Here is a 19,269-nt window from a genome sequence, read left to right as displayed (position 1 = left end):
TGTTTCGCAAGACTTCTTGAATGACACTTGGAAGTTTCGTGGAAGACATTTTGGAACAGAGAGAGTTCATTGTGCTGCTGGGAAGGATGAGTGTAATTGTCCCCAACAACATGTTAACCTCTGGAATGCTCCGCAGAGTGAAACGTCGAGGAACTGTACCAACTGGGCTGGAGAGGAAGATTGCTATGAGTTGGACATAGTGTCTAAAAGATGTTTTGGTCCAGTGTATAAATAAAGACTTGGGGGATAACCCAGAATAAAAATTAAACTGTTAGAAATATGATTTATGGAAAATGTATTTTAAAATGTCTCTTGATTTAAGGTTGTGAATCTTAACAGAAAAGATGGTAAGAGATGAATATGTTATGTGTATGTGCAACATTGAAGGTTTGTATTTATGGTTTATGTGTTGCATGATAAAAGGATAAGATTATATGTTAAATGTATGTTAACATGTATTGTATAAATTTGGATGCAATCCATATTATTTTTTACCATTCTAGGTTGTAGAAAAGTCAAAAATAATCTTTATGGGTTGGGAGGTGTAAAGAAGTGTGTGTTTTATTTTGATTTATGGATGACATGTTTGTTTGATTTTGTTTAAACAGTCAGGTTTGGCTATGTTTAAAATGGGTAAGTATTAGAGTTGATAATACAAGGAGGAAGGTATCCATCTTAGCATTCTGAGGCAGGTGCCATAGCAACGGGGGCAGAGCTAACCGGTTTGAAGGAAAAAGGAGGGAACGTTTTAAAAACAGGTTAGTCTGTAATGGTGAAATTACAGTGAGGACTGATTCTCAAGTGGAGGATCAGGGTGGCTCAAATGAGGGAATTTGAGTCAATTCTAAAATAAGGTGACTTATTTTAGGCAGTCTGTGATTTTTAGTCACAGGGGAAGGACTGGTTCCAGTTTAGGAAACCAGGGGAACTCAGATCTCTAGTGGTGTTAAATTAAATAAGTTAGGTGACTTGTTTAGGTTTATTTGGAGAGTCTGATGAGAAAGGGAAGGTAATCCTGGTTAGATCCAGAGGCGGTTCAACCGCCAGGTGAACTAGGCACTTGCCTGTGGCGCAATTCTGTTCGGGGTGCAGTTGAGGCGCTCCCGGGTGTGCGCATGTGTGTGTGCACGCGCACCCCGACCTCCTCTCGGCAGGATCCTTCCCTCTATGCCTCCTTCCATGCCTCCCTCTCTGGCTTCCTGCCCCCTTTGGCCCCCCGCCCCGCCTCTCTCTCTCTCTGTGCACTCCTCCTCCTGAGTTTGGAAAGGGCTGCCCAGCTGAGCTGAAGTCCAGGCTGCTGGGGCTTGCCTCCTGGAGATGCTTTGGAGGGCGCTGGGGCAAAGGAGCCTCGCTGAAGCTCTGGGCGGGCGCCCTTTGGGACAAAGCAGTGCCTCTCTTCCCCCGTTTGGCAGCAGATGAGAGCCAGGTTGGCCTCCTTGGACCTGCTTCGGCTTCCCTCCCCTTTGCCTTTACAGCCGGAGAGACAGGGCTGCCTGCACATGCAAAATGGAAAGGACACACAAAGTGGGAAAGGCCGGGTGGATCTCTCCTACTTGCTCAGGATGGGCTCCCATTGGCTATTTGGCACTGTTTCAGCCGATACTGGCCAATGGGAGCTCTCCTTCCTTTTCTCCCTCCCTCCCTCCCTTGTCCGTGCCTGGAAGCCACGCCCCCTCCTGTTGCTTTCCTCCATTAGCAGCAGCCAGGCCAGCAACGCGCGCCCTGCGAGGTAAGCTAGAAATTTAGAGCAGTTAACTGCTTTTTATTTGTGGGTTGCTGTGAGTTTTCCAGGCTGTGTGGCCATGTCGGGAGGCATTGTCTTCTGGCGTTTCGCCCATGGGGCAGGCATCCTCGGGGATTGTGAGGTCTGTTGGAAACTAGGCAAGTGGGGTTTATATATCTATGGAAGGTCCAAGGTGAGAGACAGAACTCTTGTCTGCTTGAGGCAAGTGTGAATGTTGGAATTGGCCAGCTTGATTAGCATTGAATAGCCTGGCAGCTTCCTGCTTTTTATTAATTTATTTATATCCCTCTCCTGACGTTTCACCCACATCTATGACAGGAAGAGCCAGCTAATACCTCCCAACAAAGGATTCCCCTAGGCATGAAGCAGCCAGCCTTTGAAGCTGCAAAGCTATTCATTGCTAATCAATTTGGCCAATGGCAACATTCCCACTTGCCTCCAACAGTTCTTTCTTCTACCCTGGACATCATTCCACAGGTATATATATACGCTCCACTTGTCTCCACCCTCCCTGATTGACTTTGCAGCTGCAAGGCCATTCAATGCTAATCAAGGTGGCCAGTTGCAACATTCACACATGCCTCCAACAGACAAGAGTTCTTTCTCCCACACTGGACATTATTCCATACTTATATAAACCATTGAAAATTGACAAAACCTGGCAACCATCATTAAAACACTTTAAAACCAGGACAGTGAATAAAGAGCAACACACAGAAAACAGAGGAATTGCAGACAGGCAACAATCAGGGCCAGCTAACACCACCCAACAAAGTATTCCCCCAGGGAGGAATAAGCCAGACTTTCAGGCTCCAAGGCCATTAAGTGCTAATCAGGGCGACCAATTGACTATGCCACAGCAACTAGCTAGTAGAATCATAAAATGTTAAAATTAGAAGGGACCTTAATGGCCATCACATTCAACCGCAGTCTGTCATATAGCAATACACACTTAAAGCATTCCTGAAAGATGACCATCTTTACCCAAAGATGGAAAGTCCACAACAGTCCCATACAATCAATTCCACTATCACACAGAATACAAACATTATTCCCAATATTTAGGTGCTTCATTTCCTAGTTTTAGGTGAGATTAGGTCATTGTACCTTCAAGCCATTCCTAACTTATGGCAATCCAATCACAGGGGTTGCTTGGCAAGACTTGTTCAAAGAGAGGATGCTGCTGCTTTCCTCAGAGGCTGAGAGAGTGTGACTTACCAAAGGTCACCTAATGGGCTTCCATAGCACAGCAAAGAATTTGAACCCAGGTCTCAAGAGCCATCGTTCAATGCTCAAACCACTACACTGCTGTTTTAGGCTTGACAATGGCCCCTTCTGCACTGCCATATAAAATCCAGATCATCTGCTTTGAACTGGATTATATGGCAGTGTGGACTCAGATAATCCAGTTCAAAGCAGATAATGTGGATTATCTGCTTTGATAATCTTATATGGGAGTGTAGAAGGCCCCTTCTACACTGCCATATAAAATCCAGATCGTCTGCTTTGAACTGGATTATATGGCAGTGTGGACTCAGATAATCCAGTTCAAAGCAGATAATGTGGCTTATCTGCTTTGATAATTTTATATGGGAGCAATTGGTGTGTGGGGGGGGGGGGGGCTAAAATTCTGTTCGCCTACTCTTGAAAATTATGTAGAGCCGGCTCTGGTTAGATCCAAAGTGATCAGGTTTAGACTGCTCAAGGGAAAGGAGCAAGTATTTTGAAAGTGTATTCCTCATAAGTTATATTTGCAACAGATTAAGAAAGTTTAACTCTGAGAAACAAATTGTAACCACTAAGCTTTGTACATGAAATAAACTTGTTTTTGTTCTTTAAAACCATCTAAGTCTCTGTCACACTCATATTCTAAGCTAAGCAACAGCACCATCAAAAGTGAAATAAAGAAAGAAAGCTTAAAAAGAATAAGTATCCTCTGCCTGACATCTCTATTGGTGCCAGTGGTTATATAAATATATATAAATAAATAACTAGTTGATTAAAGTCATCATCGATTCCTCCCTATCACATCATCTTTACAGATGGCTTCTGGGGTCACTCCTTATTATCATTATTAATTATTAGTGGATTGCCACCTGTTGCGGGGGGTGCTTTGATTGTGATTTTCCTGCATAGCAGAAGGGGGTTGAACTGTTAAGTTTCTGTTGGTTAACATTGTTCTTCATTTTAAATATTGTATTGTTCTTTCTTTTCTTTTCCTTTTTGCACTACAAATGAGAAATGTTCAGTGTACATAGGAATTTGAATTTGTCACAAAGTTTTCATAGGAATTTGTCACAAAGTTTGCCTATGGCCGAGGCTTTTGCGGTGAGAGAGGGGGGAGGCTGAGGAGCAGGAAAGAGGAGGGAAAGCTTGAAGTGGGGGAGGAGGAGCAGGGAATAGTGGAGCCCCTCAATATGCTTCACGAGTTCCAAGGGCTCCACAGAGAATACTTTGAGAATCACTGACCTAGGTCAATGTGGGTTGCCTTAAAAAACTGGAAAAGAGTGCCCTAATTTATTTAAGCAACAATGCAGGATCCCAAATTAAACATGCCATGAGTGACCCATAAATTCCAAGACTGGATGAACTCTTCTGAAGCCACATAGCCAACTAACCTAAGCTAACCAAGATGATGAGAGACTGCAGCACTAGGCTTCATTGTTAAAAATAGATGTCTGAGAGGAAGACAGAAGAGTGGAAGTCTACCCCCCCCCTCCCTAGTTAGACAACCTTTCCCAGTTCTTTTCCCTTCCCTTCCTCCCTGACAACCTTCCCCCCATCCATTCCATCGTCCCCGATGAGACCCCCATTCCCACCCAATATCCTCCCCACCCATATCAACCCCATTCTTTCCCTTTAGTCCCCAATTGAGTGTACTAAATTTCAATAAAAAATCATTTAAAAAAAAAATAGATGTCTGAGCCATGGAATACCACCAAAATAATCCAACGAGAAGGATTAATTTTATTCAGAATCCACAAAACACAAAAGCTGTATTTCCACTTTAAAATTTGAAGGAGCAGTCAAGCCATTGTCCTCTTCCAAGGTTATATTTTAGTCACCATTTGTGTTTTGCCACAATTCACTATGAATCCAGGACATGTCCCAGATGCCTTACTTTTTTCCAGGAGAGCCATAATTGAGTCCAATAGGTTTGGGCCATTATCAAAAGATCATCCGCATAAGCTCTCCGTTTATACTTTCTCTCTTTTTTTTTTTAACATTACTCGAGAAATTCTGTCCTCTTTTCCGATATCTCTCAGGAGGGTCTCCAAAGCCAAAATAAATAGGAAAGGTGAGAAGGGGCAACCTTGTCTGTTTGCTCTCTAATAACAGACAGATTTAAGTATGAACATACCTCAGCTAAGAAAGCCTGTAACAAAGAAAAAAATCATTGCAAGATGCATTTTGGAAGAGGCTTTCAAGTAGTCTCTTGAAGATAAAAAAATTTTTGTTTATTTAAGACCTGGCTAATTTGGTTGTTTTATTTCAGGTGTACTTAATGTTAGTTTTGAATAAAAGATTTGCTGGAGCATGTTGAATTGCTCTTTTTTGTGGGGGTGGGGTTGTAATACTATAACAACCTATCTCTATTCTTTCCATGCTACTCTGTCTCTGAAACCAAACTTTATTTTACAGAACTAAAATCCAGTATACTTTGTTAATTAAGCCAAACCTGTATTGCTGTATAAGTAGCTGTAGTATATATACCAATCTTGTCTCAATTTTATAAGATTGCTAAATCACTTTTCAGCTGGACATATAATTTGAAAAAGCTCACTCCATGCAGTTTAAGGGTGCTTCTCTCTCCACGCTCCACCTTTTTATTACTAACTACCTGGGCAATGGAAATGTAGAGATGTCTCTGCCCCAGTATAGCTTACTGTCTTTTCCTCTTAAATTACTCTATCAGGTGCCAGTGGCTTCTGCTTTTAGATCATGAAAATAATGTTTACTACAGATTATCTGAAATACTTGCAAAACAGTGCCTGCTATTTCTAGAGAAAAAGCAGCATAAGTCCTGCTATATTATTTTTGTTTGGTCCTTTATAGGCAACCTCCTGTGGCTGTTATATTCACTAACACGCATAATTGTCAGACATTGGATTTTCTGCTGAATGGTAAGTACAAGGTAATCACTCACAAAGTGATTCAGCTTCCTACGACCACTGTAAAAAAAAATTAAAATCCAATATTATCAATTCAGACGTTGTGTGTTGTCATGGTGATGAACTTTGTAATATTTAGATGTTGCCTCTTAGACTTGCCTTCTAATCCATTTTGTTACAAACACATACACTTGCATGTATGTATATGTCTCTGTATTCTGGCTGTTACTGTTTTTATTTTTGAAATAAGCACAGCTATTATGACCTTTGCTGAAAGAACAACATTGCTTGCTTGAATCATTGATTGTTATTGCCTTTACAGTTTTTGAAATCTATCTGTGCTGCATATGAAGCTAAACAAAACACTTAAGATATAAAATTGGGTGATGGTAGGGAAACATGACACCTTGTTGTACCTGGTAGAGAAAAACATCTAGCCTGTCTTTTAATACGCACAAAACTGGGCATCTGGTTGAGGCAACTGTTGCAACAGCCTTCTTGAGATTACAACTCAGAAACAACAGGGATGGGCATGTTGTGACCCACCAAATGTGGCCAAACTACAAGCTACATCAACCCTAATTGTTGGGATGGGCATTGCAGTCCAAAAACGTTAAAAGAACCATAAGCTGTCCACCCTTGTTTTAATGATAACTACCAGCTACATGCTTCAATTCGTAGCATACGCATTGGAAAACTGTCAGATCTCCATGAAACTTTCTCTCCAAAGGAATGATGGCGTGAATTTAAGACTTTATCCTGTTTTGTCAAGATGTCGCCTGGTCTGCTGTTTTACTAATAGTCTCTGAGTTTCAGTTTGGCACATATGTCTTTGAAATAAGCAACTATTCCATGTGCGTTGCTGAGAAAAAAGAATTGGCTTATTGCAGCACAAAGACTGGAATAATACTGTTTGATAGGGACAGTAGTCTCAAAGAAAGATCAATCTAAATAGTCAAGGGTCTGATATACAGGTCCCTAGAGAATTCAGAATAGGTTGCTCTGTTTTCTCTAAAAGATCCATGTCCACAAGGAGATGTATTCTGCAAGAAGCATGAACGTGATGTGTGGGAATGAGATGTTAGAAATCTAGGCTCAAATTCCCACTGAATCATGAACCTCTTTGGGCGACCTTGTCTAAGTCAGTCACTTTTTTAGCCTGACCTACCTCATAAGGATATTGTGAAGATAAAGTGTGTGGAGGCAGTGGGCGGGGAGGGGGGGCAATGTACACTGCCTTGAGCTTTCTGGAAGGGAGGGTGTACAACCAAAGATGACTAACCTTAACTCCTTTGTTTTCTCTAAATATTTCCCTGCTTTTATCATTTAGGCTGGTTTTGGGATGAACTAATCATTTTGACAGAAAATCTGCAAAAATCCTGCAGTTATTTCAGAATCATTTCAGGTATTTGGTGTATTTCTGGCTAAATAGCATCAGTGGATTAGAATCTATGTTTCATGCTCTAAGTAGTGCTGCTGCTACTGCAAAATAGTGTATTAAAAGTTTGTTTGTATGTATGTACGTATATAAAGGAATAGTGGCTGCAAGAGAGGATATTCCCAAAAGCCAGGGTGGGAAATCTGGGTCCTTCCAAATGTTGCTGTACTGGAACATCTATCATTTCTTATGCTGACAAAGCTTTTGGAAGTGCAGTCCAGCAGCATGTGTTTCCCATACCTAATCTATTGGAAGTCTTTTTCTAGATGTTTAAGCTCTAGTTTTTTGGACTGAGGCCAATCTGCACTCTGCTTCACATCACAAGAGAGTCAAGTTTAGCATCCTCCTCCTGGGCTTGAAGCTTCCTTTTCCCTTTCCTCTAGCAACAAACTAAACTTCAAACAACAAGATGCAAAATCATCTCACTACTCATGTCTAGGACAAACGGAAAGCCTTGCCACTGATTGGTGTGTGAATGTGCAAGCACACTCTTCAGGAGAGTTTAGAAATGTTATAATACTATTCACAGAATTCCCCAGTCCTTATGCCTACTAGCCATGCTGGATGAAGTATTTTAGGAGATTTAGAAATTCCTTGATGAGGTCAGTGCTGAAGCTACAATTCATATCATGAGCTTGAGAAAATGCCCACAACCACAAAAAGAGAAAGGGAAAGTCTTTGCTTTATGTCTGCTCACATGTACATTTTTAATTCACTTTTTTGTTATTTTTTAATATTGCCTTTCCATCTGTTTTTATACTCAGGTGTCAGATCTAAAGACTTAGACAGTTGTGATGGACTATCACCAGAGAAAGGTGTGGATTTGCTTGTGTGCTTTTATTGCAACACACAGCCAGCTGGCAACCTGCGAGAAATTAGCAGTAGTTCCTTGCCTGAGGGTATGTGGGGCTAACAATGCGCTTTGCAGAAACACCCAAAGCCACTGGGGAACAGATCTAAAAGGATGTTTGCCAGTGCACGCTCCCTCACCTAGAATCTTACTGATGCTTGAATTGTGCATATCTGGGAAAGCCTGCAGGATCTTGCGCCTCTCATCCTTGGCCCACACCATGAAGGCATTCATGGGACGTTTTATGTGGTTGTTGTTCCTGGATTCAGGAAAATGCCGTGAGCCTATGAAGAAACAAACAAGAAACAGGTGGGATTAAAAAATTTGCAAAGCACAACTCAACATAATCAACTAAGTTTAAGAGAGTTTATGAACAACAGACTGCCCTCTGACAGTCTCAGGTGGTTTCCTTGCTGGCCTGTAAATACTTTAAAAACCAGGCATTATCATCTTCCTTAAAGGATTACCTCTTCTTCCCTTTAATGGGTACCCTTCTGTATTGCTCTCTTCTGGCTATTAACCCCAAACAGCAATAATTACACTATGTAACATGATTTTTTGTTCCTGGGTTATAAATGTCATTTCCTAATTTATTCTATCAGAAAAACATGGAAAAAGTGTATTGAACTGCAAAGACTTTGTTTTTATGGGACATCTTGCAGCACATTTTGCTATAGTTTTCCAATGAATATCTCATTAGTCTCAACCAATTCAACAATAGTTTTTGGCAACCACAAAAACAAAGTTTCTGGAGTATAACAACTACTTTCAAAGTAAGTACAGCATAATTAAATAGGAAATAACATGTTCAAACCAGGAAAAGTTTTTTTTTTCAAATTTTGTTACATAGTGTTATTATTAGGCTTTTGCAACCTCTAGAGCTGTGACATTTCTGTGCAGGACAAAGTTGGAGGGTGTTCACATGGGTATTCAAAAGACAGATGTTGAAGGTATAGCTTCCTCCAGTAGTGAAATACAATTTAGAGACAAGTTGCACCTGGCAAAATTCCCAAATTCTAAATAGTTTCACAACCAGAGGTGTGTGAAACTATACTGCAGGATTGGAATCCAACCTTAAAAAGCACAGCCAATGGTGAGAAACAGCAGTCCAACCATTTTTTGGAAGTTTCACAATTCCCATTCCTACTGTAGAAAATTTAGGAAATTGTGGAATTTATGACTTGTGCCCATCCTCACCTTATAAGACTTCGATGTTCTTCAAAGTATTCAATGAAACAATGAAAAATCCCAAATTATACCCTGGAGAAGTTCTTATGAAGAGCAACAGTCATTACCATCACTGTCGCAGGCTAACATGGATTCATCCAGTCTCTGGAAAGTCTCATCTGCCTGTTCTTTCACAGGTGAAGAGTCCAAGCCAGTATGATCCTGAAAGTAATTGGCTGCATTTTATAAAAGCATGGAAGTTTAAAAGAAACTAGCAATGATATATTTCAAAGAAGCATTTTATGGCATTCGCTTCATGTTCTAAAAAGAGTGGTTACTTTCATCTTATGTTATTCAAGAGGGCACAAAAGAATTTTCCCAGATGATCCTTAGGAATGTAAGCCCCAAATTGAGGTCTGAAAATTTTGACCAATCTGCAGGATTCTGGGAACTGAGAGGGAAAATATCAGAATTTCTCCACTTCAGAGGAAAGCTCTTTAGATTGAAAGAACAACCAGCATTCTTGAAAGCTCCTACTTCCATTACTCTGAAAAGTTTTAAAAAGTTAGACCACATTTGACCAATGTTACGACATTCCTTGGCACAACAAGCATGCTCTGTAACATTTAGTGATGCTCCTAAAGTTTGGACTTGATGCGATGGTGAGTTCATGTACTAGCTCTTTTAGGCTAATTAGGAGCTGAACCCTCCCCAGGTTTCATATTTAAGTGTATAATTTGTTTGGTTCAAGTACCAGCCTTCATATGGCCCCAGCTTTCCCTTTACTGCAATGTTTGAGCAGCATGTGGCTCATGGGACACATGTGCCCCCTTGCAATTTTTTTGATGCTGCTGTCACATTTGTGGCTGTTACTAAAAGGAACATGCATGAAATTTCATGCTGCAAAAAAAGTAGCACTTAAGAGAGGAGGGGAGGGTGTTCTGCCAATCAATTTTGCATATTCCTGTCACATAAACAGGTTGTACAGTTCCAACTAAATTTTAAGAGGCAATGCTGGGATTTTAGTGAGGGATGGTGTGGCCCTCAGCTGGTAGTGAGAATTTAACCATCTCTCCTTCTGGTATTTAACTTCTGTGGCAGGAAACCAATAAAATAGGCTACCACTGAAGCCACCACTGATAACACAGTGGATGATGCTGCTCCATAGAAATACTGGGTCTTCTGTAAAGTATATGAGACTGGTGAAGCCCTGGGAATGTGTAGTCCCCAAGGATCCCACTAATGACCTGCTACTAGATCTAATTTATAACATCAGCTCTTATTTGTTGACTCAGCCTGGAATCCTTGGATACAGATAAAAAAAACCATGCAAGAGAGGCTTCTTTGTTCATTAGATGGGTATATGAAATGGAGTCATGAAAGCAGACTTCCATATATGGCAACGAGTGCAAGATTATTATATGCCCAGAAGTGAAAAAGTGACTTATTGTCTATCAAGCAGTAATTAAAACTGAAAATTTTTGTGGAAACTGATAAACTGTCTATTTTGAGTAACATTTTTTTTTAAAAAATTGGCAACTCCAAATGGCTTTTTTCTGGGGGGAGGGGGATGATGGTGATTTGGTTACTATTTGTTTTGTAAATTAGTTAAATAAATAGATGAAATGTAATTTCAAAGGGGGAAAATTAGGGTTTAAAATATAACCTCAGGAAAGATGATCTTTTTCTCTTTTTGTTATATTTTGTTTGTTTGTTTTATATTTATTTACTTAGTAGATTGTGTAGTATGCTTTGTATCTATTTAGTAGTTTTGTGTGTTGTCATTGATGTTTTCATGGTATGTATTTTTATTCAATATTTATTTTCTGTAGATATTAATCAATACAATGATTTTAATAACCTGTGTAATTCAAGCTCAATATAAAGTGAGGTCCAATTAGATTATTTTAAGTGAGCCCACTCTTGAATCAAGCCTTGAGCTTTCCTTCATCAGTACTTTACAAAAACTAATTTGAAAAACTCAGACGTTAGTCACTTCTTTTACAGATTGTGCTGCATTCCACATTAGAGTTGCACACATTTCACTTAAAACTGATTCGCACCCAGGCTTTTAAAAGAGAATACTGTTTTTATGTTGTCATACTTTGAAGACTAGACCAGAAATGGAACTTAAGTGAAGAGCTACATACCTTCCTGAAAGGATGATTTGGGGAGCTATCTATTGCTCTGCTTTGGTTGTGCAAAAGTTGCCGAGCATCCTGAATTGCTTTGGTTATAGCATCGCCCTCTCCAAGGAACCCTTTAAAAATAATAAAAAATGTAGTTGATGCCATGAAGTCAGGTAACAAGATCTGAAGTTCTTGAAAACAATACCAAAAGTCACACACAGATAAAGGTTTGCTATTTCTGGCAGTCCTATATCTATCTTTTCAAAATGCTCAGCTACGTTTCTCTTAGAATTATCGAAAGGGTTTTGTGCAAAATAAAGGTGTAGTTGAAATCATATATTCCCTGAGACAATTTTCCAGAGGCCAGATGCCACTAGAGTCCACAATGGAAGACAATAGAACTTTTGGTCACCCCATCTGCCCTACTTTGTTGAGATTAATAGCAAAAGGAAGTTATGTTCTGGGGATATTTGGGGAAGGCTTTAATCCATCACATCCAAAGATCCTTCACTCCCTGGATACACCTCTGAAATGAGGAAAAATGCACTTGTCCTGAAGCAGGCTTAATTGACAATAGCTCTTGTTGGAAACAATAGGAGGGAAAATTTTCAATAACACCAAGGAAGAGCTGCTCCTCCCATCCTTTCAACTCTAAGGAGTGAAAGCCTGGCAAGACTTCGGAAGTTTTGGTTTTGGTTTTTCCACCATGGATTTCCTTCCTCTACCCTCACAGCATTTCTTTGGTTTATTATTTTCAGTTTTCAGCAGTTACTGTAAAATTCCAGACTTACTCTTTTGCTGATGCAAAACGTATTAGATCATATACTTGATATCAATTTATTTCTACATGTTTACACCATTTGGTTCAGTTTAGACTATAATTACTGCAGACTAGAATCCACTTTTCATTGTCTGAGTACATCAATGAAAGAGAAAAAACTTAAGTGATTTGGACTATGTGTGCCTCTAGAATGGAATCTGCTTTCCACTGCCATCTTCCCCTAGCAGAACAGAAGCTTTCACACAAAAAATAAATCTATTTCTATTTCAAAATCATCAGTAGCATCTTAGATGGGAATGTAACACATCTGAAATGAATGTGTTGATTTTGGACATATTAAGTTGTATTATTCCGTGACAAATCCTTGGTGCAATACTAGCTTAGTACTGTCCTCGTTGATTGACTGAGGTGCTTGTAGGAATCTTTCACAGCTTTTCTTGGAAATGTTGGCAATTGATCTGTGACTCTGTACATGCAAAACAAAGCTTGGAAACCAGAATCTCCATTTTGGAGAATTATGAGTAATAGTCCATTATTTTTTTCAAAGCTGGTGCAAAGAATGTGCTTCAACAGAGAGTTACAGCCGCTTCCCCCTTTCATTCTCATGCAAAAATAATAATTATGGGAGAATAACACCAAAGAGAATTTTGAGAAATGCCCTGTTTGGACCTTTCCTGAATCCAGGATAGAATGAAATTACTTTTCTGAGAAATATCCAGAGAGTAATGTAAAGTGTAAACCATTTAAATGTGGAATCATGTTTGTACAAACTCAGAAGCAAAGTAAGATAAATATCCATGGTCTTACCTAAAGGAAGGCTGGGAGGGTTGGTCTGCAGCTCCTGACAAGCACCATGGTTAGGAGCGAGTGACTGACAGTTGCTGATCTTTAAGTTAGGTGAGCTGGAAGAGTTGGAGAGCTCAGAACCTTTGGACTTTGCTGTTAAGTTCAGTGGCTGTGATGATTCCTGAAAAGGAGAAAGAAGAAAAAGAGGGGAGATTGCATCTCTACTAGAGTATAAGAGACCAAGAAAATAAAACAGTTCAGGAGTTTCACCTGGATCTGCAGATGGCCTGAGCTTGCGGGTCTCTTCACCGCTGAAGGAGGGGGGCTGTGCAGCAGTTGCATTGGGTATTCCACTACAGATCATACAGAAACAGAAGGATTTGGAATATATAATTAAGCAAAAACACAAATTTTACACCCAGCAACTATTCTCTAGGAAATAAAATTTCTGTATGAAGAAAATGGAAACTGAATATCAGCTTGAAAATGTAAGCAAATTAAGCAGATTTCAAAGTTGTTCTTATTATAGTCAAAGAAAGAAGTATCGGGGTTGTGTGTTTTCTGGGATGTATGGCTATGTTCCAGAAGCATTCTCTACTGACATTTTGCCCACATCTATGGCAGGCATCCTCAGATGTTGTGAGGGATATTATAATACACAACCTCCGAGGATGCCTGCCATAGATGTGGGTGAAATGTCAGGAGAAAATGCTTCTGAAACATGGCCATACAGCCCAGAAAACAAACAACAGGCCATGAAAGCCTTCGGCACCACAAGGAATTATCATGTTGTGAGGATCACCAAGCTCTGGCAATTACACCACCGACCAAACTCACTCTAAAAACAATCAATCAAATTCAAGTGCTCTGACTTGTTTGTCTTTTTAGTTATTGAAATCTAAGGAAGTGATTCACCAACTGTATGGACTGATGTAGTTGTCACAAATGTCAACAGCAACATTTGTTAATGAATCATCACTCATCCCAAGACAATTATACAAAGGCACCCAGGAACCCTGTGATCCATTACAAAGAATTCTAAATGCCTTGGCCTCTTCATACCTGGCTTACAGGGGATTGGCTGGATGGGAAGTGCCATTTGAGGATCGGAGCTGACGGGAAGAGGCTGGTGACTGGGAGGAAAGGCTGGGATCATTACATATGGCATATTGACCTGCTGAAGAGAAAGGAACAAGGGAAGTGTACAGCCTAATTAAAATTGCCTTCAGGAACACTAACTGTCCAGGGCTATCCAAGATCACCTAGAGGGATTTCACTGGATCTTTGTAAAGTTCACACTCAAATGAAAAATACCTATAAAGTTTTCTTCATATTCTTCAGTTAAGGGTTTTTTTAAAGTATTTTTTAAATATTGAAAATTTTCACAAAAATGAAGACGTTTTTGCCATTTTTTCATCAAAGAGTGCCACAATTGACTGAATTTTACAGCTGCTGGGGCTTATTTTTAAGAAAATGAGAAAATTAACAAATAGTCTTCCCATTCTAACAAAGAAATCTACATAGATCTTCCAATTTTCTACCCTATCAGTGTAGTATCTAAGTATTAGAAAATGAATGTATGTAACTACCCAACCTATGTGTCAATACACAAAAGTGTACTGTACTAGTCATATTGTAATAAAAAAGCTGAAGTTTCACTTCCAACTCTTAATGATGTTTGAGATGTCCTTCAAGGAGGGTTGGTTTGGATTGAAATTGCATTGAAGGAGGAAGCATTAACAACATTTAAAGCAACCTTCCTGGCTGTTCCCAGAGGGGAAAAAAGCTCCACTTTTACCTGGATCTGCTGCTGTAGCAGGTTGATCTTGTGTTGCTGCTGGATAAGCTGTTGCTGTTGCTTGGCAATCTGCAAGAGGGAAAGACAATGAAGAATCAGGCTGTGTCTAGCTGGAGGCCATCTGAAAAGAATGGCTCCCTCTTCAAACTAAAGAGATAATCTCTGATCATTTGGCACTAGTAAAACAAGCAAGTTCATCTATACAATGAATGTATATAGCTGATAACACCTGCTATATGAGAAACAAAACACGAATGCTCTCTGTTCAGGTCATGTCACATTTCCCTTTAAGTTTTTTAACTACTCGCTCATATCCATTATTATGGATAACCTTCTAATCACCTTGCAATTCAGGGAAGAACTACAGCCATTTGATAGAATATGGGTTTTAAAGGGCGGCTGGGAAGGGGGGGGGGCGGAGAGACAATGCAAAGAGATGGGAAATGAATAAGAATATACATATTTGAATCTTTATGTTAATAAAACATAGAAAGGCAAATTAGAAAGGAGAAAAAACAAGATGATCATTATAAAATGGAATATCAAAATTGGTACCAGAAATGCTAGTATTTCATGGCTTCAGAGAAGATGTGAAATATCAGGTGGTATATCTCACAGATTAGGATCTTATAATATAAAAGCCAGATGCTTCCGCTGTGATCTCCAAACAGTGATCAGATAAATAATCATTTTGTATATTAAACTTTAAATAAAAGCTATACTTGACAAGCAAAAAAGTTGTTATGTGGAATTAAGCCCTAATTTGCAGGCAGAAAAGCTCTTGCATGCAGCCTTATTGCTGAGTAAATATTCAAAAAACTGAACTCTACTTTGTGAGAAAATGGCTAAACTCCCAACAAATTACATCAGGATTTGCTCACATTGTTTCGTGTCAAATTCTCCATCCCCAGCTTGTTGCTGGTGCCATCAAGTTGTTTCCAACTTATGGCAAGCCTAAAGTGAATCCTATCACTGTTTTTGGCAACAAGATGTATTTGTATGTGTGTGTGTGTCTGGGGGGGGGGGGGTAGCTTTGCCTTCTACTGTGGCTGTTATGAGTGCGAATTGCCCAAGATTACTCAGTCGGTTTCCATGGTTGAGCATGGATTTGAAACCTGTCCTCCAGAGTTGTAGTCCAAAGTTCCACCAGCAGTACCGCTCTAATCACAAGAACATCATATTGCATGAACGGTGCTAACGTGTTCACTTTGAATAGGTGTTCACTTTGAATAGGTGTATTTTCCTATGCTGAACATGCATGAAGGTTTATATATGGGGTTTATGTTACATCATGTGGGTGGCTCCTATGCCACAATTCATTGTGCCTCTAACAACATAATGTAGATAAGCAGCAACATTTCTAGGTAGTTTCCTGTTCCACTGTCACTCAACAAAAAGTGTTGCTAAACTCACTAGACAAAATTGTTAATATTCCTATCAGGTTTATATAGGTTCCCAATTTTCCAATAAGCTTCTGAAGATGGTTCTGAAAGGCAAATTCAGTTCAATTTGCTGTCTACCTGTTCCTGCTGCTGTCTGGCCAGCTCCATCTGTTGCTGCTGCTTCTCAAACAACATAGCTGCCATGTTCTTCTGCTCTGAATGGGCTGTCAAAAGCTGGTCCCGTAGGATGGACAGCTGGTTAATCATGACCAGCAACTGCAACTCTTTCTCTGCTAGGCTTTCTTGGGTTCCTGGGCCATGCAATAATCCAAAGACAGAAAAGAAAGTCTAACTCTACAATATGATGGCAATAACTGCATTTTGCAACATAAATAGTTTTAACCATTATTGTGAGATGCCTTGGGTTCCATGCTGGGAGAAAGACTGAATATTAGTCAAAAATCAAATTAGTCAAAAATCAATAAAGTTCTCAGATAGTGTAGTATTTTTTTTTAGATTTTGGCTATAAGAGTGGAGATGAAGAACCACTGTTGGGTTGATATATGCCACCTTCCAAGACTTTTCTATGACACTGTGTAGAAGTCTGTAGCTTGTACCTCTCCAGTGTCATAGCTCCAATCATACAAATTACAGCATGAAGATAGTCTATGGACATACTGGCCTCTCTATAGGATATGCCAAATGATATCTGATTGCTGTGGTCTGGTCCCTAAAGGACTAACAGTCAAATTATACCAACTGCTCACCTTTTACTTCTTTGGATTCAATGGGATTTTTCCCCAGAAGTCTCTCCTTCCAGTCACTGGACAATAATTTCTCAATGGTCGGCATTACTGTTGGGCAACATTGTGGAAGTTGTCGTGATTTGAAAAGAAAAAGTTTCAGAAATCACTGTAGCTTAAAAATAAAGAGTTTCAAAAACTTATGTAAACAATCTACTAAAAATACATACTAATACAAATTGAAACCAGCTTGTGTCATAGAGGAGCAATCTCTCAAAGGCCAAGATGGCCAATCTTTCAAAAGACAAGATGAAAATTAATGAATTACTAAATTCAGAAGGTGATCTTAAAAAGCTAGGACTGAAAATAAATTCCATCTGATCTAATATAATATTGTTTCCTCTGTAAGACATAACATAGCTAAATGTTTTGTTTTGATGTAATATGAACATACTAAAGTTATTATGTAAGTTTTGGTATAATCAAATAGGATTGTAGCCCCTACGAACTGCCTTGGATAAGGATGGGCTAAAAAGATACATAAGCAACTACTTTTCTAAACAGCTAAGTTGAATTATAGTAATAAATTCAATCCATTATGAACAAAGGCAATAGCTTAATGACATACTACATATATTAATACAAAAGTCTTTGCCACTGCACAGGTAACAAAAGTAATCTTCTCAGAGAAGGTTTTGAACCCAAGGAAAACTAACTCTTGATAAACAACTTATTGTTTTTACACTTCAACACTGACTGTACTGATTATTGCAAAGATTTGAACAACGTGTACTTTATTCAGCACTTTCAACATTTAGGATGAAGATCATAATTTGCATCTTTCTGGGTCCTATTACATTTCATCCCATTTCCACTACTGTCTAAACATGTTTTATAGCCTGAGGCTTTCATTTCACTCTGTCCTGCATCTGAAGAAGTGGGTATTGCTTATCCATAAACACTCATGCTATAATAAAAATAACTGAAGTCTTAAAGATGCTGCAACAGTCTTTTTTCTCTCCCCCACTATACCTATCACCTGTGCAGTTCAATTGTGCAGGTTAGTGTCTTTAATCTTCATTTCCAGTACCTTCACAAGAGACCTCAAGCAGGATCTTTCACAGCCTTGCAAGCTGAGATACTTTAATTAGTGCCAAGGGCTGGATTTTGGGTCCCATGAAGACAAAGCATTTTCTGCAGCAAAGTTATGACTTCTGAGGACTGAAAAAAACATGAAATGGCCTGAATTGTAAACAAAAAAACCCTCCAAAACTTCCTACCTTCTTTTAAGTTTTTATTGAAATCCAACTTTTCTCGGCTGGAAACTGTAGACTCAAATGCAGAGTTCCTGCAATTCAATAATGCTTTGTCTGCTGGAGATGCAGGTTCCTAAAAAAATGTGAGCCATCATTAGCCATCAAGAACCACTCTTCACAAAATCTTCCTTTTGTGCAAGGTGCATCCAAGCATAATCTCGAGCAAGGGTGACCAAGTTGAGATCCTCCAGATTTTAGACTGCAATTCAGTTAAGGATAATGGGAACTGCAATTCTGCAGTACCTTTCCATCTCTGCTCTAGTGAACCTAGTAATTAAATTAGTGACTCAAGGTATTTATTTATTTATTTACTGCAATATTTATATCCCGCCCTTCTCACCCAACAGGGGACTCAGGGCGGCTTACAATAAAACACATATATAAAAATTGTACAATGCACTATAAAACAGTTAAAAATTATTAACTTACACCGGACATTCATAAAACACATTATAAAATACAGATGGGCATGTTCAAGTTTAAAAGACTGGGTCTGTCAATTGAGTTCCAGCATAATAATAATTAGCGCTGCTAATTGTTATTCGAAGGCCTGGCCGCACAACCAAGTTTTTACTTTCCTACAGAAAGATAGGAGGGAGGGAGCCTGCCTGACTTCACTGGGGAGGGCGTTCCATAGGCGGGGAGCCACTACTGGAAAGGCCCTGTCTCTCGCCCCCTATCTAACAGATGGGAAAAATTTTGTCCTGCTCCAACCCTCTCAAATGGTTTTAAACTCACCAAGTATATAATGAATTAAAATACTGTGACGGATTGCAGATCACTCATTAAATGAGCGACAGGGAAGAAAGACAGTATCAGTGTCAGATAGGAGGAAGTATATCAATTGGATTCTAATGGGCTAATTCAAAAAAATAAGTGGGCATTTAATGCCTGTTGCTTCTTCTGTTTCTTATCCCACCAAAGTATTCTTGCATGCCTCACTAGCAATTAACTTGTTGGAACTAAGGCTGAATACCCAATTAATTCAAAATAAAGCTTCACTTGTGGATGATGTAGTTGTGG

General features: G+C 39.4%; 1 protein-coding gene across 3 annotated transcripts in view; it reads right to left on the bottom strand.

Moving 5' to 3' along the window:
• sox13 (SRY-box transcription factor 13) overlaps positions 1 to 19,269 on the bottom strand; it is a 73,530-nt gene that overhangs the window by 13,526 nt on the left and 40,735 nt on the right. For 2 of the 3 annotated variants that reach the window (XM_003220368.4, XM_008109659.3), the window contains exons 3-12: positions 18,211 to 18,319; positions 16,955 to 17,041; positions 16,326 to 16,498; positions 14,806 to 14,874; positions 14,070 to 14,184; positions 13,278 to 13,360; positions 13,029 to 13,188; positions 11,462 to 11,571; positions 9,440 to 9,533; positions 8,285 to 8,428 (exon numbers count right to left, since the gene is read on the bottom strand). In XM_003220368.4, coding sequence (XP_003220416.2) covers positions 8,285 to 8,428; positions 9,440 to 9,533; positions 11,462 to 11,571; positions 13,029 to 13,188; positions 13,278 to 13,360; positions 14,070 to 14,184; positions 14,806 to 14,874; positions 16,326 to 16,498; positions 16,955 to 17,041; positions 18,211 to 18,319 — 1,144 coding nt within the window. The remainder of the gene's footprint in view (positions 1 to 8,284; positions 8,429 to 9,439; positions 9,534 to 11,461; positions 11,572 to 13,028; positions 13,189 to 13,277; positions 13,361 to 14,069; positions 14,185 to 14,805; positions 14,875 to 16,325; positions 16,499 to 16,954; positions 17,042 to 18,210; positions 18,320 to 19,269) is intronic. The other variant, XM_008109658.3, reaches the window with a different exon arrangement.

This window comes from Anolis carolinensis, chromosome 4 (genome assembly GCF_035594765.1).
Source record: "Anolis carolinensis isolate JA03-04 chromosome 4, rAnoCar3.1.pri, whole genome shotgun sequence".
Taxonomy (NCBI): domain Eukaryota; kingdom Metazoa; phylum Chordata; class Lepidosauria; order Squamata; family Dactyloidae; genus Anolis; species Anolis carolinensis.
The sequence above is the reverse complement of the archived record's forward strand: the minus strand, read 5'-3'. Positions and strand labels throughout refer to the sequence as shown.